This window comes from Heliangelus exortis, chromosome 17 (assembly GCF_036169615.1).
Source record: "Heliangelus exortis chromosome 17, bHelExo1.hap1, whole genome shotgun sequence".
Classification (NCBI taxonomy): Eukaryota; Metazoa; Chordata; class Aves; order Apodiformes; family Trochilidae; genus Heliangelus; species Heliangelus exortis.
The window spans coordinates 8,897,764-8,923,031 of record NC_092438.1 but is presented as its reverse complement, the minus strand read 5'-3'; the positions used below and the strand labels follow the sequence as shown (position 1 = coordinate 8,923,031).

The window sequence follows — 25,268 nt, the reverse complement described above, 5'->3', positions numbered from 1 at the left end:
TAAACCCAGACTGCTGCTGCTTTGTTGTTGCAGGTGCTCTGTATACCTTGAATGAGATTCTGTTGCATTTCTGGTCTCTGACTATAAGCTGGATGTGCCTCTGGTCATGGAAAAACAAAACAAGAAAACTCCCTTGCAACTTGCAAGTTTCAGTTGAGTACAAATGAAAATTCTGCTAATTTGGAAAAGAATATTCCTCAACTTATTTGGGAGCTAGGCAAACATATTTCTTCTGCTAGCCTACAAATTAAGGAGGAAAACATCTTTCCATTCTGTGAACTCTAGTTACTCTTTAAACTGATCTAACCACACATTTCCTTGGATTTAAATGGAAATGGACTTGGTAACCTGTTAGGAGGTAGTGATGGTGACACTCAATCTGTTACTTCAGAGTTGGGATATGGCTGTAACTGAGTAGTTCATTGCAGGACAGTGTCAATCTTAGTTCTGCTGGGGTAGTTTCTTTTGAAAGGAATGACAAGTGGAATACTGTGTAGGAACTGTGGCTAATTAGGAGTTTTTCCATTAAATTTAACACGCAAGTGCAAAAGCTCCATGATATAACTGGCATTTCAATCTGATTATCTTTGCTTTGTGCTTTTACTCTTTAATATGAAAAATAACATTCACTACATTATGTAGGAAAGAAAAAAAAGTCTCTTGAAAGAGTCTTTTTGGTCTTTCTTCTCCAGGTTCATTTAGTCAATGAAAATCTTAATACAGATTTCCACTTGATGTATTTTCTGTATCTTAAATATGTGTTGTGTGCTCTGATGGTCTCTGAAGTTGGGATATCTGTTGGTTGAGCTAGGAGAGATCAATCTTTCTTCATCATGGTGAATATTGAGAGAGGAGTAATGGTCAATATTGAGTGATAAATATTTATTGTTGTTTCAAAATAGAGCTTACAGTGCTTTTGTGATGCAGTCATTAGTATTGCAGAACATGAGTTAGTCCCTGGAGACAGGAGACACAGACTTTTATGTTTTCCAGACAAAAGTTTAAGACACATTAGTGACTAAGCTTGGGAGCTTACATTACATTCAGTCAGTTGAGTGTATAAATATATATATATATTTTTTTTTTAATTAGCTTGGAAACAGTATTGGCAAATAAACTAACAAACTCTGCTGCTAACAACATTTACAAGAAAATGATGGAGCAGAGGCAGACTGGGTCATCATCTCTCTTTTTGCTTAGTTGTGAGTAAAGCTTGCAGTGAGTACTTTTTTTCTGCTGCATTTATCATCATTTTGCAGATTTCAGTCAAAGACAATAACTTTCCACCGTTTCCAGACAAGCAGACAGTCCTGCTGCTCCTTCTTCAGAAAGTCAGTGGCTAATCCAAATGTTTCTTCATACTTGTGTTCCTGTGCACTAAGTAAATGACACTTCCCCTTTGTTCCCTTTGGGGTTTTTTTATGTTCATCTTTAGTGTTTACTCTGCACTCACCTGGCTGGCACTGGAATATCTGAATTATGAAAATCCATCTGGAACTGGTGAGCTTTTTTGTTGTCTAACTAGGCCAACTGGTACAGCTTCTACCCCAGCCCTTCTGTCTGTCTCCTCATACAGCAAATTAAGATAGGTGGAGGAAACCACTTTTTTATCTAAATGACTGGGGTTTTGGTGATATTTGCTCACTGTATTGGCTTGTGGGCTGAGACAGATGACAAATGTTATTAAGCAGAAGAGGGTGGAACTACACTTCGAGGAAGGATGCCCCTTTTGATGGTTCCTAGTTGGACTGACTGTCTGCTCTGTAATATGAAACCTTATCCTTAATGACATTGGGGTTTTGGCTGCTGCTGGTCTATAATGTTCCAAGCACATATATCAAATAAAAAGAGTTAATACTTTTATGAGAGCATGCTGTAAAAATTTTATTGTCTTGCTATTGCTTTTGTAGATCACCTTCCCAGCTTTCTGGACAGCAGCTTAAAAAAAAGTGCATGCAACTGTATTTACAAACATTGACAGCTTTATTTTTAAAAATTATGTTGGAAAATGGCTCTTTTTAGAAGGGTAAAAGATGTTTTCTAAAAATACAAGTAGGTTACATTTTATCATCTTTACTTGCCAGTAAGCTTGGCTGCTGTTAAGTCCAGTCCCATCCATGGCTGTGGGCTTTCTCTCTCTTGCACTGGCACCAGTGACCATGGGGCTGTTGCAGACTTGCTGGCTCATAGGGTGTATTAGAAATATCTGCCTGAGGTGGGAGCACTCCTTTTGGCATGACTTGTAGCTTTAGATTGGTCTCTGTGAATTGTGATCCCCAGACTTTGCCAGTTCCTTGTCAACAACAATGAGGAAAAGCACAGAGTAGGAAACCCGCTGGACTTGCTGTTGCCTGCAGTGTTCCTGTTGGTTTCCAGCCAGAGGGGAAGGCAGTGTCGCCTCTTAGCTGTGACTGGGAGTCCCTAGTCAAGTGTTCCCCAGTGATCACCACTTCTCTCACAACAGCAGTTCCCACAAGTGATAGATGTGCTGGAGATGGAGGGCTTTGGGGTGAGCTTTAGCAGCAGAGTAATTGTAAAACTTAAGCAGCAGCTGCTGCAGGATTTTGTGTGCAGTGGTTCCTCTGCTGTTTGTCATCTCAGACCTTGTAGTAGTTGCTTAAAATTATTTTGAGAAAATGCACTCTAGGACTCTTTTTTATTTGTATACAAACTCTAAGTTTGTATACAAGTTCTTTATAGACACTTGACTAGAATAGTCAAATCTTTTGATTACTTGGCTGTTGATTAGCACAGTGAAGAACCTGCCCTTCCTCACAAACGAGTGCCCCAAACCCATTGTTCCTCTTGTGTTTGGTGCTTAACTGTGGTGTGTTCTCTCAGCCTCTGAATTGGTCCATCTGGCAAAAGGTGTGGAATTGTTAGGATAGCAAATCCTTCAAGTACTGGAGTATGTGAATAATTTAAAACATGAATGTTGTGTTCTGTGTAGTAGTGTAACTACCAGTGTAAGAGATTCTTAAGTTGCTCTTTAAATACTGTAATGCTTTTCATGCATGAGCAAGCATCGCAGCTTCAAGTGACATGAGCTGGTGAAAGCCTTTCTAGTAATTCCCACAAAATAATATAATTATTATCTTAAAATACAAGACAACACAGGTTATTTTTTTTTAAAGCTAAAGCACTTTCAAAAGTTAAAGGAGACAAACTATACTTGAGCCAGTCCTGGTAATAACTGTTCATGTAAATGCTCATAAAACCTTCATGCTGCTGGTGCCTAAGAAGTATTCTGCTTCGTGCCTAACAGCTGTGCTCTGTCAGGCCAAGGATCTAGCACTTTGTCTCTGACATGAAAAAAACCAACCCCAAAATGGGTACAAGAACAAGGCAATGTGACACTTTGGTATATTCTTCCACTTTAAGGCAGCCTTTGGGTCCAGAAACTTCTGGAGCCAGGAGCTGCATCTGGAATGTAATTGAATAGTACTTTTTGGACTCTTTGTCCATCAGTTTGTCTTGGTTGCTTTTTGAGCCCATTTATACTTTAGGCCAACATCCTATGTAAATGAGTTTGTCTCACTGGGGGGTGTCCTGAAAAAACCCTTTTAGTTTAACCTTCTATTTGATAACTTTTGCTGTACCACTCCTGTAGAAAAGGTCAGGGGAAGAGCTGTCTTTTTCTGTTCCCTTCTTTGAAGTGGTTTGTAATTTCTGTAGATTTCTGTATGATGCAATAGTTATCTTTTACAAAAAGATTTCTAGATCTCTTTAGTGTTTTCTCCTGTGTAATGTAGGATACTTCATGAGTTAGATCATATGTCATACTCTTATTACACCTTTCCTTGTTCTACCCTCTCTCCCTTCAGGTTCTGTGCATGATGGAGCATTCTATGAGCATTCTGTGAGCATTCTATAGTACTAGAAAAACTGTCATAGCAGTGTTGGGAAGGTTTGCTGTGAGCACTGCAATGAAGATAATCTGGTGTTACCTTTCTTATTAGAGCTCAGGAGGGACAGCTTTATGTGTAATAAGATTTTTTTGGTGGTTTGTGGTTTTTTTTTATTATTTATACCAGTGGTGTCTTGAGTCCAAACTCAGTTTTGACTAATATATTTTAAGATTTAATATATTAAGCTGTTCTGTTCATTCTATAATAAATGGAAATTCTAGGGATTTTAATTACATTTAATCTCTTAAATGAAATTTAGGCCTCTGCATCCAGCAGTATATACAAACTTAAGTAGTTTTACCTACAGATAAAAGTGACTCTGGTTATTTCCCATGATGTTTGGAGGAAGGACCTATGGAAAGTTTTTTGAATGTGTTTCTAGAAAGAGGAAACCTTTGATAACTGGTACTGCAGATTAATGAGACAAGGATTACCAAAAGCTTGTTGTGGCTGCAAAAAATAGTGTTACCAGTACCCCTGAATTGTGAGAATAGCAATACAGAGGATCTAAATTTGACAATTTTCTGTTTTTCCTCATCGTTGACATCTGCTTGTAGCATTTACAGAACTGTTTTGCAGAGATGAAGAAACATCCAAATTTAGACTCACTTTACTGGGGATCTTGCTGAGTCACAAATACTTTTAACTACTAAAACTGAGGAGAAGCAACGTTGCCTATTTTGCTCCTCATGTGAAGCTTTTACTCCTGTTGTGTTTTAGGTTTATTTCTCAAAGCTGTTGTATTCTACAAATTTTGGTTTGGAGTCGTGTTGTTCCTGTGAGTAGCCATGGGACAGCATTCCTCCTATCCTGTTTCCTATTTTTTTATATTCTTTATTCAGTGCTTAAAGTAGATTTTCTGCATGTTGCCCATGTCTCTTTAGTCAGGGTTAGTGCTGATGTGGCTACATCTGAAGCTGCTTCTTTGTCCCAGGTGGGGTTCTGTATGTGATTTGGTGGTAAGAATTTCTGTCTCTCAGTCCTTCAGAAGGTGCTGATGCTGCTCACTCCTCGTGGGTGACCTTATGGTAGTGACTGCACTCTCTGAGATCTAAGTTTAGTTCCATCTCTTACCCCAGAGAGATTGAAACCTGCATTGCCAAGGAGCAGCAGCCAGCAGATAAGTGACTATTCTGGGACTGGAGCAGTCTCTACACCCTTGATTGAAACTCTTGTGCTGTGGTTTTCTCCAAACAAATGAGAACTTTCCCTAACAACACCAGTCTCTTGAGGTCATCCTGTGTCTCCAGCAGGAGAAGGCACAGTGACAGTGTGGGGAAAATGCCCCCAGCCCGGGCTCCCGCTGCTCCCTGTGGCTCTGTGCCATCTGCCCTCCTTCCTTTGGACCCTCTGAAGGGACCGCGGGAGCTGTGAGACGGGGAAGGGTTAAATCAGCCCGAAGGCTGCAAGATGGAAAAGCCGGAGCTGCTGGGCCAGGCGGGGAGATGGAGCAGAAGCAGGTGAAAGGTCAGAGCTGTGTGGGCTGGGAGCTCGCAGGGCCCGGGGCTGGGGAGCTGCTGGTGGCACTGGGACACCCTTCAGCTGCTTCTCCTCATAGACGCTTCTCACTGAGCAGAAACAAACCTGGCATCAGATGCCTAAAGCCAGCAGTGTCTGCCTTTCTGCCGGGGAGGGAAAAATGGATCCCAAAGTTCTGACGCTGTGAATTGGAGCTGGGGTGATGCTCTGTGCCACTGGTGGGCTGGCAAGTGTCTGGTTGTGAGATGTACTGCAGGCATCTGCACTTCAGAGGGAGAACCTTGGAAGTGGGGTTTTTCCACATGGTTTCCATTTGTTAACACCATTCAAATAAAGTAGATGTAAAGGCTTCTGTTAATAAAGGGGTAAGCTCTGTAACAGGGAAGGAGAGCCAGCTCTTGGTCTGTATGACAGTTACTAAATAATTATGCCTGGAATTTAAAGCAGCAGTTTGTAAATGTACTCAGTTTTAGTTTTTACATGGTACTGGGGAGATTTATTCACTACTTTATAAAAAGAAAGTAAGGATCATTGGAGAATCATAAATATTTACATTTTGGGGAAACTGCACTTCAGGAACACTTGCTTAGTGACAACCACAATGCTTCACTTCTGAGTTCCTGTTCTGTGACACTCAGAGTAAGTTGCTTCTCACTTCCCTCTCCAATTTTAATTTCCATTGGGAAAGTTACTGTTCTTGTAATGTGGTGCTGTTAAAGGACAGGAAGTTTGAAAGGTTCAAGTGCTAAGAAAACCTACGTGTGCAGTCTTGATAGCTTAAAATATGCCTCTCCCCCAAAAAATTAGTCTGATAGTCTGGAGGTTGTGAATAGCTGTGGAAACTTTTTTTTTTTTCGTTTTCTTTATTTTTGTGAACTGCAAACCCAAACTGTTACCAGAAACTCAGCTTTTACTTGGGAGTTAGATAGTACTTAAGATGCTAAGCCACCATTAACAGATCTGTCCCTTATTAGAATGGTGCTTACTACTGAGAAGTAACTATTGGGCATCTGAAGCTACTTAGTATGGGTGTAAGTAGATTCAAGGCTGAAGTTTCAAAGACACTTAAACTCATGTGCTTTTCTTGTTGCTGGGAATATGAAATTAAGTTTCCATAAAACCTGCAAAACGTGAAATAGTCTCAGTAATCCAGAGTTAATTTGAGAACAAGATCAATTTCCTTCCAGAATTCTTTCCAGATTTAGGAGTATAAAAACTTACCTGTCCTGACTTCTTAGTGAACACATGGCGAGTTCAAAACCCAAATTCCTTCTTAGGGGAAGCTGCACCTGCTTTACTGAACCCAGCAGCTTGAAATCTGTGCAACATCTGCAGTCCTCTTGCTGCTGGGCTTTGCTACTGGAGGTAACCATTTGGATCAAAGTGTCTCAGGGGAAGATGCTCCTTTACATCAGTTTTTCAGAGTTTTATAAGTTGGGTAGCTGTTCTCTTCTGCTGTACCAAGTTCTGTAGCATCTAAGTGGATTGTTATCAAAACTGTGCAGCTTGCTTTTGGATCTTGCTAGTTTGGTATTGTCTTTTTTTAACCTAAATATTTAATTAGTTGGTGGTTACATTCAGCACTGGAAGTTACAAAGTGTCCTCAATTTCCGATGCTCAGTTTACTTTCCTTCACCAGAATATAGACTATGTGCTTTCAACAGTATTTTTTAAATGTTCTTTTGATCTCTTAATGCTTGAGAGAGCTAGCATGTCCTTTTTGGTATCTAAAGCCCAAATGCAAAGAAACAGATGGAAGATTACAGGTTCAAGCATGGTGTTAGTTTTAAAACTACACCTATGAGGATCATGCTTTAGTTCCCAGACACTTGTCTTACACATCTGATGTGTACTTTTATTACGTGTTGGTAGAACTGCTTGTGGCAACTAGCTTTTGCTGTTAGTCTTTTTTTCTACCTGGAGAAATAGTGGTTACCCAGGCAAGCTCTTTCTTATTTCTGTTGGAGATGTTGCAATAAACAATGTTTATGATTCTCTCCTGTGTTCAATCTCACCAGAAGATTGTCAAAAAAAAAAAAAAAACACCAAAAAAAAAAAATCTTCAAGTACCTCTTGAGTCCTTTTCCTTTACACTCTAATCTTTTTATCACTGACTTTCTTATCTGCATCATTCTTTAGGGCTGCAGGGTTCTGGTTGATGCACGGGACAAACTGGGAATCCCTTGGCAGTACACAGAGAATGAGAAGCATGGAATGTTTTTGATGGCTTTTGAAAACAAGGCTGGGATGCCCATCGAGCCTGCCACCTTCCAGCTCTATGTGCCTGCACTGGGGGCTCTCTGGAGGGATTCTGGAATCAAGGAAGCCTTCAGTCGCCGGAGCGAGTACCAGCTGGTGAGTACATCCCTGGGAATGGGGGGAGGAAAAAGAAGCTGGAAAAATTGCTTTACAAATCACTCTTCATTTGAAAGATTGGTTGCTACGTGCAGGATGTAGCCATCGTCCGAGCTGTTTGTAGTAGGAGCATAAATCTAAGCACTTCAGCAACAGAAACAAGTGGTAATTGGAGCCAAACTTGAAAAACTACATGGCAGTAAGAGGGAGTGGAAAAGTGCACATGACTGGATAAACTGGAAGAGCAAGAGAAACCAAAAAAGGCAGGAATTGGTTGAACTAAAAATATTTTAGCAGCTCAGTAGGTCTGTTCATAGTAGGTCACTGATGAAGGCACACTTAATTTGTAACTTTCCAGTCCTGCCAGCTTGCACTATATTGATACTGGCAGACTATTCCTGCATGCAGATCTTTTGAAGTGAATGCAACACCCATGCTGGCTGCTGCTATTTGACTGTTTCTTTTCATCCTGATGTCTGCAAGTGAAACTTGGCTAAGCAATTGAAATATGACAGTGAGCTTAAAAATGTTCTATCCTCCTTGCTTTCTTATTAATAGGTTTTTGTGCTCTTGTGTCAAAACAGCAACACTTCTGGTATGGAATATGTTTGACAGATATTCACAATCCTCTCCTTTTCTTCCTATGTATAAGACAGATAGGCTTTTTTCTCCCTTTATTCTCTGTTCTGTCAAACAAGGTAATGATTCATGCAGCTTACCAGTTAATGGAAGACTTAATGGGATGATAGCATAAAGGTTCTAATAAATGTATCTTTATGACTTTAACATATTAATAATGCTTTAATCTTCAGGTAGACTTCTTGGGTTTGGGTGTTGAGTTCCCAGGCTTGATTCAGTTTTTCAGTGGTATCAGTGTTTAATTAGCTGAGTTAAGTAGAGGTTAGAAACAGCTTTGTAGTCTCCCTTTTCAGCAGTGAAATTCTCAGTTTGTTTCCTCATGCTGTTCCTCTGCATGGGTTCTCTGGTGTCTTATACTGTAATTAAACTCAAGTTGCAGCCCTTTGGGACTCAGCTGTCTCCACTAATAAGTTGCCTATTTGAGTCTTGTTGCATATTCTTGAAATCTGCCTCAGAAATGTCTTGAGACTGGTAAATGGCTAAAGAAGAAATTAAATTATTAGGTAAAATTTTCTCAGAATGACTGTATAAACCACATTTCTTTTGCCTAAAAATGTAACAACTTCAGTGCTACAGCATTGGGGAGGGAGGATGTACAGGAGGGGGAGAAGATAAATTAACTGTTCTGTAATTCCCAGCATCTGTAGACACAGACTTGAGACTTTGCTGTTCTAAGCACTATTGAAGCATAGAATAAAAAGATGGTTCATGCTACAGGGAACTTGAATTTAACATGAGACCACTACTAAGAGAATCCAGTATAATAAGGAATAATTGCATCAGCAGTCCATTAAGCTTTTTTTTTTTTTTTTCCTGGGAAATGCTATGATCAAGCATCCATTTTGTTGTTAGGGGAATATTCAGATTGGAAGGTTCATATTCATGTGGAAGGTTCATTCCTGTGCTGGTTAGCAATAAAATTGCATCAAACTGGAAAAAAAAAGTCCAGTTTCTTGAATAAATAGCATTCCAAGCCTAGTAGGCCTACCTCTGCATTCTCTGGCTTCGAGAACAAAATTAAACAGGAAATACCAAAAAAACCCAAACATACAGGCATGCAAGTGATCATTTAATATGCTGTCATCTTCAGCATCATGATGTAGTTCTGTCAGGGATCTTTTTGGATGGCATTTGTGTAACCTGCTTGGTGTTAGTGGGGCAGCTGGAAGTGCTGCAGGCTCCAAAGCTGTGAATTTGGCAGTGCAGTACAGAAATCCTGTGGCACACAGCCCTTCTGTGGCCCTAAAAACTTGAATATCCTGGGTGCTATTGTTTTCTTGCAGAGGCTGCATGGTCAGGAGGTTATAAAGTACCTCAGTTTAAAAACTCAAGAAGTAATAGATTGTTCTCTAGGATACAGATGCTACTTCTGCATTTATCACTAAGCAAATTCTTCAGAGCTTAATGCCATGAACAAATTTCTATGCCTCACTTCTAGGTTCGTCAGAATTCTGATTCCCTGACACTGTAGGGATTAGCAGCAGTACAATTTCTTTAAAATAAAAATAAATTTGAAACTGTGTAACTTCTTCAAGAAAGCAGGTGGGTTAAGGAGATGCCTTATTTATACTCGCTTATGATGTATATAAACCCATACCTTCATTTAGTTTAAACCCTTGCTCCTGCAAATAAATAGAAGCCAGATATAGTGGACTTGGAGAAAATAAATCTTTTCTGAACTAATTTCAATTTAAGGCTGAACAAGACATCTGCATCAGCACTCTCTTTCTTACTTCATATGTGTGAGCTCTTAAATGGAATATATTTGGCTTAATCTGACTTTATTATCCTTACAATAGTTTTTAAATCATAACAAAAATTGGAAGCTTTATGTTACAATGCTCTTTCTTGATGTTTCTGGTTGATGTTTAAAATTATGACCTTGCCCAGCACTTGCACTTTCTTTACCCCAGTCTTTGCAGAACAGCAGCTCTTTGGCTTTTTTATTATTGTTGTTAATTTGGCTTATAAACCATAGGATTATAGTAGTCTGCTTTTGAACTCTGTTTCTCCAGGAAGTTGTGTGACTTTGTTGCAAAATAAAAATTAAAACATGCTGGTTGGTTAAGTAGAGCTGCAAATGGCAGCGTGCAGGTGTCTTCTCCTGTCTGCAGTGCTGAGCTGAATGCCTGACTCAGCAGTAGAAAACTTGTTGAAAGAAAATGGCTCTGACCATAACCTCATACAATCTGGAAACTGCTTCTCTGAGACCACAGAAGAAGCCTCTGGGCATTTGAGTGTTTTCTGCTTCATATTCAGTGCCTACAAGTGCTGGCTTTAAATCCCTGTCTGGTTCTTTGAGCATTTCATAAGTGAGTGGGTGGATTCTACAATAGCAGGGTGCTTTTTTTTTTTTTTTTCCTTCTCCTTCACCGTCTTTCTTAAAGCAGACCAGCCAATTTCCCTTTCTTTTCACAAACATCGGCCTCTTCCCCCTCCCCACCGACCCGAGTTCCTCAGTTCCTTGTATGCAAGCCAAGTACTTTGGGGACAAAAGCTTCATTGTATGTTTGGTTACATTGTCACGTCTCTGTCCTCCTTTTTTAACTACTAGAATAGGAATTCCTTTGTAATCAGGATGCGGTTCTTCTCTCTTCTCCCTTGCCCTCATTATCCTACCTCATTTTCTGTCTGTATGTTACGTGTGTTCTTTTGAGGTTGCCCGTGGTAGTTTGGGCAACTGGATATTGTTTCTTCACTGCCAGCAGGTGGAGACAAATTCTATTTTGAGTGGTTTCCTCAGAGAAAGGGCCTTGGGACTTAGCTATGGTTTGGTTGAGAGGGTAGAAGATTCTTCACTTTGAGCCTAAAAACCAGGATTTTTGGAAGCTCAGGTGCATGTGTCTGCAGGCTTTTTTGTACCCATAAATGTTGTTTCATTTTGCCATAAACCATGGAGATTGAGGTCAAGGTAGGAATTGCATTGGTCAGGTGGTTTGCATTGGTTGTTGGTTTGGGGTTTTCCTTTTTCTTCCTACCAAGTGGGAGAACATGAGAAGCCATTCACTTTTGTTTTAATGTGTCCAGAACAAACAAAATCTGAATTTGAAGTCAGCAACTTTGACTTTTTGCAATTTGGTGTGCTTCATGGCATTGTGGGTAAAGATGGGACACCCAGGACTTGTCAGGCAAGGAAATAATTCTGTTGTGGTCCAAAGACATTATTCACATGCAGCCAGAATAGCTTCTGCCCTTCCTCACACAGGAAAGAGTATGGCCATCCAGGGAGGCTGCAAAAGAATTAGGGTTTAGTGCAGTTATTCTCAATATCGAGCATACATTCATGAACCATCACTACAATATCAATTTCAATTTAATTATGTATTATTACTGCTATTCACTGCACTGTTAAAAGAAGCTCTAATGTTTTAATAGCTGCTTTCAAAACAAAAAATCAGCATTAATGGGAAGCAGTGGTTCCTGAGAGGAAAGTAAGAGGCTTGCAAATGTAGACAAAAACTTACTACTGTGTCCATAGCTATTTTTAGATCTCTGCACAGGGAATTGTATGGAACACATCCAGTAATACTTAAAATACTAAGAGCCTCTGAAGCCTTGGATGTGGGAAGACTACGGAAAATGTTCTAAAGACTGTGATTTTTCTATCAGTTCACCATTCTCTGGGTGTTTTGAGGTGTGGGGGGCTTGAGGGATGTTTGTAGTAGGACATGAGTCACTCCCTTATGAATTAACTGAGTGGGGTTGGTTTTTTTTCCTCCAAGCAGTCATTTGAAATAAATCAAAGTGGTTAAATTATGCCTGCCAGAACAGATAGTGTGCTGGAAGGGTTGTGTAATGAACAGCCTGCTCCTTGTGTTAGTCTGGCTTTGTGTCTGCTTTCTCTTTATGCAAGGAACTGATGGCTTCAAAGCTTCATAGACAGCCAGCTGGTTTTTTGGGGCAGAATGGAGGTGAAGCACTAGTACTTCCCACTACAGAGTGGACAAACTGGTGCTTAAATGGCTTAAATAGGAAAAAATAGCAGTTCAAGTCCCTGGCCTCTAAATATGTGTCTCTAAAAGAAAAAAAATTTTTTGAATCAAAGTCTCAAATGTCCAACAAAAGTGGCATTTTGTTAAAGGAGGTGAGAGTTAGCAAGTTACAGTTTAGGTTTTATTAAAAATTGAGAGGTTATATCAAGCCAAATGCAGCTGGAAACCTTTGCACAAAATTCTGTGTGTATTGGCCAATGCTATGTATTTTGTCAGTCTGCATCTACAGAAGTTAAATGCTCAGCTCCTGTTTTATTTGCAGTATTCTAAAAATAAATACTTACATGAGATAGGTTCATGGGCCTGCTGCCACCAGAAGACCTCCTGGAGCAGCATGGTGTTCAGCTGTTCCAGCTCCAGTGTGTCTTGACAGTCACAGAGATTCAAATACAGGGCTCAGCTGGAGCAGGAGGCAGAGGTGAGGATTCCTTCACAACACATTGTCACCTACAGCAAGGGAAACTTCACAATCTGTTAAGTGCCACTGAACAGGAGGTGAGAAGAGCTTGAATTTAAAGTAGGATGGATTCAAAACTATTTAGAGAAAGGTGATTAATCCTTTTAACATTGCAAATTATTTTGAATTCTGGCAAAATCCACTTGTGCAGTTTCTTAGTGGGAGCCACCATTCACTTGAGCAGAAAGCTGTGTGATGGACAAAATCATTCCTAGCTGGTCTTAAATACTTCCTGCTATTGAAGGCAAATAACAAGAACCAGAAAGGTCAGAAGTGCAAATATCAAGGTGTTAGGGGCAGCAATCTGTTACAGTACCTACCTGAAGTCTTAATCAAGGGTTACAGCCCTCTGTATTAATGCTCTGTGGAAAAAGTAATTCCTGCCATGAATTGCTTCTTGCATTAGGTTATGACAAAATGCAAGAGCTGGATAAAATGCAGCCTGCATGGAATTGGAATGAGGAGTTGGAAACTAAGGAGCAAATCATACATAATAAATAAATGGATAGCAAGAAATAGAGATGCCTACCATATGGGAACTGAGATGCTGAACAAAAGTGTTGTGCTACTGGCTGTTCTAATAATCTGATAATTTTTTTTTCATTTGAAGTTCAAAAACTTTGGGAAAAATCAACTCTAAAGTCTGTAAAATGTAAAGTGTGTAAATATACTACATTAATGCCTTGCTGTCTGAAGTTCAGCCTTTTGCTATTCACAGACTTTGTGTGGTCCTACTTTTTTAATTTTAGGTTCTTGGAGGTAGATTAAAAAGTCTTCTATTTTATGGTACTGTGTAAGGCTGCCTGTAAATGTTTTTGCTTTTACTCCTTGGATGCCAAGAAATCTTGACTGTATTTTTGGTGTGGTTAGTGTGAATGAGAGAGGCAACTTCATAGATACAGCTCCCATCTTGAAAATTCAAGGTGAAAATTTGCATCTTGCCTAATGGTTGCTATTTTTGTGGTTAAAAGGTTTCTTTTTCCTCATATAATTTTATTAAGAACAAACATTTTTTGTCATTGCCTCTTAGTGCTTGAGTCCATTAGAGCACTGTCTGGGTATCCCAAAATTCACAGAATCAATACTGTGCTCATCCTTGTCTCTCTCTGTATCCATATTGTGGTGGTTAGAATTTGATGTCTTACCTTCAGCAATTGTACTGAAACACAAACTCTAATGTTCTCAGACTGGAAAAGTCCTTTTGGCTTCCAGCTCTTGAGAATAAATACCATGCTGTTTCTGGAAAGAAGCTTTAATTTTATTATGCATCAAATAATTAGAAAAAATACTCAGTATGTCTGTCTTTGCAGAATTGTTGTTCTAAGCCCTAATTAGTGCTACTTGCAGGACTGTATTGAATATAAGGATTTGTTCAGAGCAAGTACAGCTGTAATTAATCTCTGCATTCCCATCAAGAAATGCTGGCACATGCTGTGAGAAACAAGGAAGGAAACTTTCAGTTCAGGCTGCCTGAGCCAGTACCCGACTGCAGCTCAAAACCACTGGAGTAATCTCTTTATCCCTTCCTATCCCTTCCAGGGAAGTTCTGGGAAGAAACAAATCTAACCCAGTGACCAGCCTTTAGCTTTTGATTGTGCTGTTTAATTTCCATATTCAGAAAGCTTCTAATGGATCTCACTAATTCAGGAAACCTCAAAATTGGAACACTAGTGAGAAGGTCTTCCAGAAGTCTGAGCAAGTACGTTTAGAGGTGCTCTCTGTGCACAACTAAGGGAGCCTGCTGAACAGTTCCTACTGAAATGAAGGGCTAGCAGGAGAGATCTCATATATGAAGTAATGAGTGTATGTATAGGTTAAACCCATGGCAGCACATGAGGACAACTTTTATTGTTGTTGCAACAAAATACCTGTATTAGGCAGAGGCATATATGTTTGTATTTGTTTACACTGAAGTCTAAAAGCAATCAGAGAACACTTTCTAGTGAGAGGGCTGCTTTCTGCCATTCAGTCTCAAAAATACAACTGAAATGGAGACTGTTGTGTTCTCTCATATATGTTTTCGAGGTTTTTGGTGTAGTAAAGCCATGTGCACTAATTAAAGATTCAGCAAGGTCTGTCTTAGGTATGTAAAAGAAAATAGAGGGCTTCTGCAACTTGCTATGTGCTGTATTAGCAGTCTGCTGATCCTATGGCTGGTTTCAGGAACTTAGACAACAACAAAAAAAAAAGCACTGCAAAAGAAGAGGTGAACAGTTTTGTTTGGGTTGGTTTTTTTACCTATCTGTGCTCAGAAGAGCAGTGCTGACGCTGCACTGAAGAAAGTTCCAGTTTTACAAATCATCCTTTTGCACTTCATAATGCAGTTTTCTTTCACGTTGGAACCAGACCTTGTTCTCTCCACCTCTAATTGGGAGAGCAAGCAAGGGTGATCTTGGTGTCTTTCAAAATTCCCTAAAATGTTCCCTTGAGGATAAGCTGTAAGAGGTTAAGGCTTGGATTTTTCAATGGGGTCACTGTATTTAATAGGATAATGGGTAATGAATGCTTACAAGCTTTCCTGAATATCCTAGTTTACAGTAAGCTGTGTAGGATCAAGAGTAAGTAACAAACACAAATGAACAAATAAACAAAACATTAAAAACTAGGTCTGTTTTTATGAGGAAGTCTTCCTGGCATATCTTCTGGATCTTTATATTTAAGAGAGCAGATATGTGATGTTGTTCTTGTCACACTAACAGTGAATTATGTTTAATGAGCCTGTGTTCTTTGAAAGACAGGGTCTGGCAGAAAGCTGGAAAGGAAAATGTAAGCAGGGCAGTTAGGTAGTGATAACTTGCTCAGGTGTTGTACTCTTGCTAGCTCTCCAAACCTTGATCCTTTTGCAATGATTTCTTGAAAATACTGTAACTTTCTTAAAGATACTTCTCTTCTCTTTGCTGTCTCCCTAACAAGCCTGCTCTGCCTTAAAACACTGAGTGCTTTGCTCAAGATTTTGTGCAAGGATGGAGCTTGGCTTGGGCTGTAGTTCTGTGACAGAGTAATCACAGTGAGCAATAGGAAATGGTGGTTTAAGGAGTTCTGCTTTGCACTGTGCTTTTGCTTATATTGGCACAACTGATTTTTTGGAAGCTCTGCTGTAAATTGGGAAGCTCATCAGAGGCAGAGCCCAGCCCTGTGACTGACTGTAAGCACAGCCAAGGTAGTGACATGCTCTGGTGTTGGGAAGGAACAGGCAGCTGGCATTGCAAGTGATCAGGAGACACCTTAACCTGATGCTTGCCAGGGAATAATGGCAATGTCTTAATCTCACTGATCCTGCATCCAAGCAATGGTTCCTTTCCTCATGCTGAAATAAGATGCCTGTACTTCCAGGGTGCTGTTTAGTTTTGTAAATGTTTGTGTTCCGAGTCATCAGAGGATCTGAAGCGTTTGCACCCTGTTCAAAATCAAAGCTGTTCCACGGGTGGTAAGCACAGAGGAGGAGGTGGTGAAGAGATGAAGGGAAGAAACAAAGTGACTTTTGAATTTCTTTTGCATGAGAGTTGTGCAGCAGTGGAGGTTTTCCTAAATTAGATGACTTAGGGATGAATCTGAAAATAATCCTGTGCCAGAAAATCTCTTGGAGGTTCCATGCAGCCACAAACCAATCAGGTGATAATTGAGCACTAATGGAAAGAGCAGAGCTGGTGTCTTCTCAAAGGAGAAGAGTGAGTTTAGCTCAATACTCTGCACCTCCTTTTTTTGAGCCTGCACTAGCTGGGGAGGTTTTCTATTACAAAGGCAGAAGTCAGAATGCTCTCTTCTCATTAGTTTGCAGTTTTACTTAAAGCAGCTCTGTGGATTAAACCTATTTTGCTCTATTATTGACATAGTATTTGGGGCAGGAAAACTTGGAAACATCATGCAAGATTTTCTGTTTGAGAAAGTGGAAAACATGTTGCTCTGAGAAGTAATTTATTGACACCTTTCAAATGTCTCCTCTGTATACAACACAGATTCCTGCAGCTCAGACTGTGGCAGACTTGTGCTTCACTTGGCTTTACTCCTGAATAAACTCTTGGGTGTTTGTCCTTAGAAGGTCTGCTCTCCACCACACCCCTAAGGCCTCTTAATTTGACTTGCTTTCCTTGATATTCACTTCATTCTACTTTGGAAAAGTCAGGAAAATCTAAAAAAAAAAAAAAAAAAAAAAAAAAATGGCCTATTAATTGAACGATTTCCCCTTTAATTCCATCTCTGAATTCAGCACATTTAAGACTTAGATCCATCTAGAATGAGTCTGGTCAGAGTGCAGTACTGAATCAATACTGATGTTAGATGGGGGCAGAAGGCATAAGAACCACTTATGTATACTTTTTCCTGACTTCTTTCTCCCAGTCCAGCACATGCATTCTAAAATAGGAGTTCAGATGGCTGTCTGCATGGCTGGACTGTTCTCCCTCTGCAGTTCAGTGGGATGTGACTGGAGCTTTAATTAGGAATGGTTTTTATAGGCCAGTCTGCTCAACAGCATGTTGATGTTTGTTAAATCCACTTGAGTTTCCACTGTGGCTTCTTTAATTTATGTGTGTAGATGAGGCCTGAAGGATGGAAGCTAAGTCATTTGTTTCAGATTGCTTATTTCATATTTAGATTTGTTTCCAAATGCTTATCGTGCTTAATTTGTATAAAGCAGATGCACATGAAGGTGAGTGAAATATAAAGCTTTTGATTTGTTAAAAGATACCAACATGACTTGTGGGGTTTTTTTTCCCCCCACTAGTGATCTCTGGGATTCACAGGTGCATGTAAAGGTCATGCTTTGTACGAGTCAATTCCAATCTCAAGTGTAAGTGGGTGAAGGAGAGATGTTGAGTAGCTTCTCAGCTGAGAACAAGCTGGGATACATAGTGGAATTCCACTGCTTTAAGAAGTCACTGGAAAGCAAGTGTAGTGACAGCTGGCAGAACCTGCACTCCATAGTTCAAAGTTGGTCAGTCTCTTTGAATTAACAAATACCAAGCTATTTTTGAAAAGTTTTTTGTTACTAGGGCAAACCATTTCTGAAAATCAGACACAGGAACTGGCTGGAAGAATCCCTCAGGTTTGGAAGCTTTGTGTTTGCTGTAGCTGAGCAAACACAAATTACAGAGGAAATGGGTATGGTGAAAAACTGCAGAGTAATGCAAACAAAGTGGATTTTTTTTTTCTGCACTCCACTGCCTGTGCAATTGTTTTTATAGGAATTAAAGTGTTAAATAGCACATCTGAGTGCAACTAAGATGTAACTTGCATTTTGCTTCAATCTAATTTCCACCTGAAACCTGATTTCCAGATACTGAGCAGCTTTCTGAATCTTGAAAGACAGTCATAAAAGTCTGTCAGATCTAAAAACACCTTGGTGTGCACATAAAGACAAAATAAGAAAATATTTTTCTAAAACAAATGTAAGGGATAAATTACTTTTCCCAATCCTTCTGGCCATGTTTTAACAACAGACATAGACAGGTTTGCAATAAATCATTACAAAAAACGTCTGAGCTGATGTTTCCACAGAAAGCAGGGGCATCAGGACACTGCAACAAATACTGTTGTGTAGAAGTGGAGTAGGAAGAATTGTTCTGAGAGGTACTCAGGGTTATTCCTGCTGTATCTATGTATTCAAGTTGCTGAGCTTTCCAGCTGGCCACCTGCCATGGAAAAGTCCAAGCTCCATGTTCTCTCATGGTTGGTGTTAGCTTCCTTTTTCATCCCACAGGGTCTAAGATATTATTTCCCAGCCCTTTTATCTGATAAGATTTGAAAGGGAAACTCATAGGTAAACTTACGATTCAGTCTTGATCAGATGGTCATTCCTGCTGACCAGATTAATTCATACACTGATATTTTTTGTCAGTATCTATTCTAGTTCTCCAAATGTCTTCTGTAAACAGAGCAAATTTCAGGTTTGCTTTACTGAGCTGCTGAAAACAAAGCATGGGACTGGGGTCACATAGTAACATGATTGTGCCATCATTCCTGGTGATCTGTAAAAACCTTCAGTTGCTTCTAAATTCTGATGTGTTAGTTGGGAACTCTGGTTTTGTCTGGTAGCTGCCTGCTGAGAATAAAATGGGATCATTTGCTAGTGACTGACTAGAACCTTGGATTCATCCTTCCATTTACTGCTCAGAACTTTTAACTGTGGCAAGATTGCTGCTTTCTCTTGCTTTCCCTTGGGAGTTTTACCCCTTTGTGCTTGGAATGAGAAGTGGGGCTGGCGTGCATTCGTTCAACCTCACCAAGAACCTGGGGTGCCTGAGATGAAAGGGTTCTGGCAGCACTTTTAGACAATGTATTTGCTTAGACAGTTGGCAGGGAAACAGGGAGGAATCCTTTCATGGGATGCTTATGACTAGGTCTGCCATCCATTCCTGCCAGGGTGTGTGTGTGAGCTGGGCATGCTGCTGGATACAGTCATCAGACTTTTTTTAGCTGCTCAAACACAACCGTGATTTTTCTGCGTGAATTGGGTGTCCATCCCCTGGCATCTGCTCCTTGGATCGTGCTAGTTGGAAGTCAGTGAAGGCTAGGAAGTGCTAAATCACTGTAGCTAAAGTGTGAGTCTTTGTGGTTATGAATTTCTCTAGAATTCTTTTTTTAAAACACAAGAATTTAACCCTTTTGTATTTCACTGTGCATCTTTGTGGGTTTTTTAATGGCCAGTACTGTTTTCTCTGTTTTCTCCCAGTCAAAGCAAATCTGTGAAACAGAAATAGCAGTGATGAAGAGACACTAAGTAGGAGTTAAATCAAAATGAGAGGAGTTTTCATTAAGGTTTCTTGAAGCATAGTGTAGGATGAGCATGTTTTAATTCTTAGCAGAAAATGCCTTTGTTTCTTGACACACTGTTACGAGTGTGCATATTTGAGGCACATGGACAGAATTATTAACATAGTATCAAGAGCAATTTTGCTCATCTACATCCTGTTGATTTAGAAACACCTAGAATTCTGGAAAAAACATTTTTCTTGCAACACTTTCTCACGGCATTGCTGTATTTAATTGCTGGGAAAAGCCAGCAAGTGTAGGAGTTGCCCTTCACCACAAGAACTCTGCTTCTGTTAGCAATATCTCTTAGCTGTAAAGCTAGAATTTCACTTGGCCACAAATTTTATCAGTGATGTAGGAGCTCAGACATTTTGAGGAGAATTAAATATTTATCACGTTTTTTTAATCCTGGTTTGGCCAGTGTGTCACGTAAAATGAATTTACAGAAAGCCAACCTGGCTTGAACAAACCCATCTTTGCCTTGCTTGTTCATAGTGAGTTGAAATAATGAATTTTTAAACTTGTTTCAATCTTTAACATCTAATACATAGGCAGTAGAAAGATTAGGTAGTTTTTGGAAGAAGCTCAGAACCAAACACTACTTTTTTTTTTTGTAGTTGATATATTTGTAGGGTACAGATAGCAACAACTTGGATAAGCTCTGGAGTTGCTGGATGGAAGCCAATAGCTCAGTCTGGTGTTAAGGAGGAAGTCAAAGAACATTTGAGGTTTGATAGTTAGAATTCTGTCTGGCTTAAATAAGGAGAAAGGGTTAATCTCTGCCTTGGAACTGGTGATTGAGTGAAAATTTAATGTTTGTTTTGAGTCAATAAATTTCAGTTGCCCAGACAGAGTGTAGAACACCTGTGGAACAGAATCCCAGCCTAGAACGTGCATCAGCATTTCAGGGCAATTTATGTTACCTCAGCATCCTTGTGAGGGAATTCTTAGCAAGCACAGACTTGCTTATCTCCTTGAAAAATAATACTTAATTCATCAGCTGTCCCAGAGAAGAGAACACACTTTCTGCTGTAGTAAATCCATGCCCTGCTACTAGTGAGGCTGAAAAAGTGGAGATTTAGAAGTAATCTGTTGGAAGAGCCTGCAGGTTCAGGGAGGGGAGGTGGTGGTGTTTGTTTTTAGTTGTACCTCATGAGAATTTTAACCCTGCATCTTCCAGGGCTGGTGGAGGATTGCTGTTTCTCTGGTAGAAATCTTAGATGAGGAGCCTGGAGCTGTGTCTGGGTGTTCACTTCAAAGGATTAAGGTGGCAAGTTGCTAACCTGCTTGTTGTGATCATTAGGTCAGATTTCCTCTGTTTCTCAGTCCTGCTGCTGGGTGTTTTACAACTCTTGAATGGAGGAAGGGTTACAAACACTGCTGCTCTTTTATTCAGGTGACTGCTGCAGGTTCAGTTGCAGTCTGTGGTAGTTACAGGATCTGTTCAGACCCTGTGTTTTGCTGTATTTGTGGGAATCTTGTTAGATCTGTGTTATAAGCTTCCTTGAAGTATAAAGTTTCCTTCCTGTGTGGTTTAATTCATCAGCTGAAAGAAGCTGAGACTGACAGGTCTACCTTAAACTCTGCACTCTAAATTTAGCAGCTAGGGACAGTGATCAGGAAGGGCTAAATTAATATTATGTCAAAAAGGCCTTGGGACAAGGAAAAGAAAAAAAAAAAACAATGTGGAACAGAGGGTTCCCTTTCAAGTGCTTTAGTTCAGAGCAGAATGTAGAGAAACTGCTTTTCAGCAGGAAGAGTTTGAGTCTGTATTTTAGGGGACTGGACAATAGGATGTTTGATTATCATTCATGATCTAACCAACTGCCACTTTGAATAGCTGGCTGAGGGCTACAGGGGGAAGCTGATAAATTCTGGCCTTGCAGAACATTTGTTCTTACTACTGAGTTCCTGTGGATATTTTAAAGCAATCTACATGCAGTCTGCTGTGCAGTTATTTTTATTAAACGGGTGCTGTTTGGTGATTCTGTCCAAGTATTTTCTGCTTTCTTTTTGCCATGAGGCTATCAAGGGCAAAGGAGTTGATGTCAGATTAGTTGTAATGTTGCTTTAGGGAGATTTCTTCTGTGCAATGAACTTTGTCTGAACGGTCAGATGTTATTTTCAAGGTAACTTATTTGACCATAATGTTAAGATGATATTCATATAGTACAAAACATATAGAGTAAAACAGAATAAATATTTCTTTTTAATTTTGTGGGGTTTGCCCTCTGAGAATGCTGTCTTGAAAGTAATGTAGACTACAGAAGAGCAGCGTTAGAGCACTATTTCAGGAAGCAAGTGTATATGTTTACATTTTACCTTTTCCTCCCTTTCTCCTACTCCATCAGTCAGTTTTTAAGCAAATCATCATTCTCTGGCTTTATCAAAATACTGCAGATAGGCAGTTTAAAAAAAAATATATATAGTCCAGTAGTGGTGTTGCACTGTGGAACTTGTGGGCTCATTTTAGGCCTCCTGTTTGTGTTTCTTGGTTCCCCCCATTCCCAGATGTGCAGTGACTCATCCTACTGGACAATGGGAACAGCATCTCTTATTCCTTCACTTGGTCCCAGTTGGCAGAACTTGTACTCAGAGGATATGTATTGCAGAGAGAGACAAGATTAGTGGTGAGAGACTGAATCATCCAACTTTAGTGGTGAGCAAGAAGTTAAGGAAGACCAATGGTCTGTGCATGCCCTGGTGTACTCAAAAGGAGTATCAGAATTATATAAAATCAGTAATTCAGAGGTGATTCTTCCCTCCCCTACTGTTGTCCCAGAAAACACAGAGTGCATGGATGGAAAGACATCATTGTGACATCTTTTCTTTTTGTCCCTCCTCAGCTGGTTTGTATCAGCAGCAGAACAGATCATGTCAAGCTTTGCTGTTAGAACTTTCAAGTGAGAAATATACTATTAGTTAAAAATATTTTTTTAAAAATAGAGACAAATTAAATAATTTTGGATCTTAAGAAAAAAATGAACTAGTGTACTAATGAGGAAATGTGTGATTTGAGTCCATTTTAAATCTGAAAATACAGAAGCTCAACAATCTTCTATGAAGGTAGTTGATCTAAGGAAGTGTCCTGAGCTGCTACAGCCTGAAAAACCAGGCTCTGACCTTTTGTGTAGTGGTTTGTTTTGGTTTGGTTTGTTTAAGTTAATGCACCATGATGTGATTTTCTGTAGGTATTTAAATATTTTATAAATAACTGGCTTTCACTTATTTTGCTGCTTGCAAGCATAGTTCAAAATAGATTGCAGTGTTCTAGAAAACTTTTTTTTTTTCTGGTTTCATTAAAATAGTGGGCTTGAAGTCATCAATCTGCAAAAACTAAAAAGATATTTTTAATACCTGATGAATCCATTTTAAATATTTGTTGCCACTTCTGCAGGAAGTTCTGCCAGTGAACTGGGTATATCTGGCTAAGATCTGGGAGAAGAAAATGTTTGAAGTGCTAAGCCAGCTTTTGAATGTAGTTGAATGACTTCTGACCAACCCTGAAAAACAGCTAAAAAGCCAAACCAGCTTGTTTGTGATCAGTGTCTTCAAGAGAAAAAAAGAATTAAAGATGAGAAAAGACCTCATAAGTTTTTATTTTGATAGTAATTTGCCTTGAATGGAAAAACCTTGTGAACAATTGATAAACTGTATTTTTTTATATATGTACATATACAGACAGGTACATTTGTGTATAAGCATGAAATAGTGTTGCATAAATAACAGTTTATTGATGGAATTCAAAGTTGCATTCAAGTGAAGATGGATATAAAGCTAAATAAGCTTCACTTCTGGATCTAATGAATACTGCTACCTACTTTCCCTGGATGGCAAGAAAAATATTAAAAGCTAAATAAATGTTCAGTTGATACAATTGTTGTGATTCCACATACTAACACAAAGCAGTCCTAACACCTGGAGCTCCCATGTTTTCCTCTCAAATACAAGTTATTCATCCAGTCAGTTGGTGCCACCTGGATGAACTCCAATATTCCACATGTTTCCCAGGAGCAAGCAAGTTTTCTGTGAATCAGAGTAAGATGTAGAGCAGTTACTCAAAGTCTTTGGAGCAGTAACAGAACCCACACTTCCATAGGCCATAGCACAAGACTTGATCAGGAAATCAGCTTTAAAGTAGGAGGTTTTGAGTATGTGGTGTGGGTGTAGGGTTGGGGCTTTTTTGAGGGGTTGGGTTGGTTGTTTTGGTTTTATTTTTCTTCAGGTTTGTGTACTTCTATGTTTTGAGTTTTTCTTAACCCTCTGGAGCTGGAGAGGGATTTGTTTTGACTGGAAACAGATATTTTTACTTAAGTATTGAATGTCTTGGAATTATGTTCTAGAAGAGACAAATCAGACACCTTCAGATGTGTCAGACCATGTGTATGGTGTCACCACCTGCTCCAGCAACCTGTTTTGGCTACCCAGCTGTCCAGGTGTTTTGCAAGTAGTGCTTAAAATTTCCCAGAATTAATTACTTGGCTTAATTGCAATGTTACAAAAAGCTGCAGAAGAAACCAGAGAAGTTTGAAGTTTCTCTGTGGCGCTGCAGAAACAAGTGTGTATTTTTTTCATCAATCATTATTTTCTTACCTTCTTATAAGTGTGTGAAATGTTAAACTGAGTGTGTGGGGCAGGAAGCAGGGGAGGCAGGAGCTGTAAATCAGGTAAACCTGCTTGTGTGTCCCAGCAGTTTACGTGCATCCAGCTGTTTCCTGCTCCCAGCGTGGGAGGCTGTACAGACAAGGCAAGGACACTGAAAGCATCTGTGGAGAGAATAGGAACAAGTTCTATCAGCCCTGGCCCATTTGCAGTCTTGTTGCCCATCTAAAGGCATTGTGTAAGACAATGCACAATAGATAGAGAAAGGGTTGTGTGGGTTTTTTTGTAGCTTCAATGACCTTTTCTTTTGGGGCTGTCCCGTCTCCTAAATATGACTAATGCTGTACAGGAAGACCTTTTCTCTTACTCATGCAGTCTGTGATATCTCTTCTGATCCAGCAGAGTGCCAAAAAAGACAGGAAATTACTTTCACCTTATGAAAATTCATGATTGTAAGGAAGCTCTTAGAGCAATTGTTCTTTGCAAACTTCCCTCCCCAAAAAGTCTTTTTTTTGCTGCTAGTGATCCACTGTAAATCTCTTGCAATACATGGTAGTTCTTTTGCAAATATGTGTGTTCTCTCTCCTCTAAGAAAAGACACTTCCAGTTTTAAATATTAGGAAATAACTGACACAGCCCTAGTCTGTGATATATGTAATGTGTTTTGCTGCCAAAGTTGTTAAAAGGCAGCAGGATTTTCCATTTTATCATTCTTACAACATGGCTGTGACTGCAAGACACGTGTCCCAAACAATGAAGAATACTTTCTTGCTGAACAGATCATCAGCTGCAGAAGTGGAAGGGAAATGTTTGAAGGAGAAGGGGCTTCTGCCAAGGTTTGCTGCACTCCAAAAGCCCAGTCTGCATCTATATGGAAACAACTTTATTACTTCTGAGAAGTAATGTGCGGGGCTTCTCATATCCATTAGTGTGAAGTGGCACTTGATTTGAGTGTGATACAGGGACAAGCTTGTTTAAAAAATAAAAAAAATAAAAAAATCAAAACCACAAAACCTCTTGCACATTTTCACACAAGAATAAATAAATTTCTTTGTAAGCATTGCTTATGGTCTTCTCAATACAACT

General features: G+C 39.6%; 1 protein-coding gene across 1 annotated transcript in view; it reads left to right on the top strand.

The window, feature by feature from the left end:
- GNA12 (G protein subunit alpha 12) overlaps positions 1 to 25,268 on the top strand; it is a 38,880-nt gene that overhangs the window by 4,694 nt on the left and 8,918 nt on the right. The window contains exon 2 of the mRNA XM_071760488.1: positions 7,527 to 7,742. Coding sequence (XP_071616589.1) covers positions 7,527 to 7,742 — 216 coding nt within the window. The remainder of the gene's footprint in view (positions 1 to 7,526; positions 7,743 to 25,268) is intronic.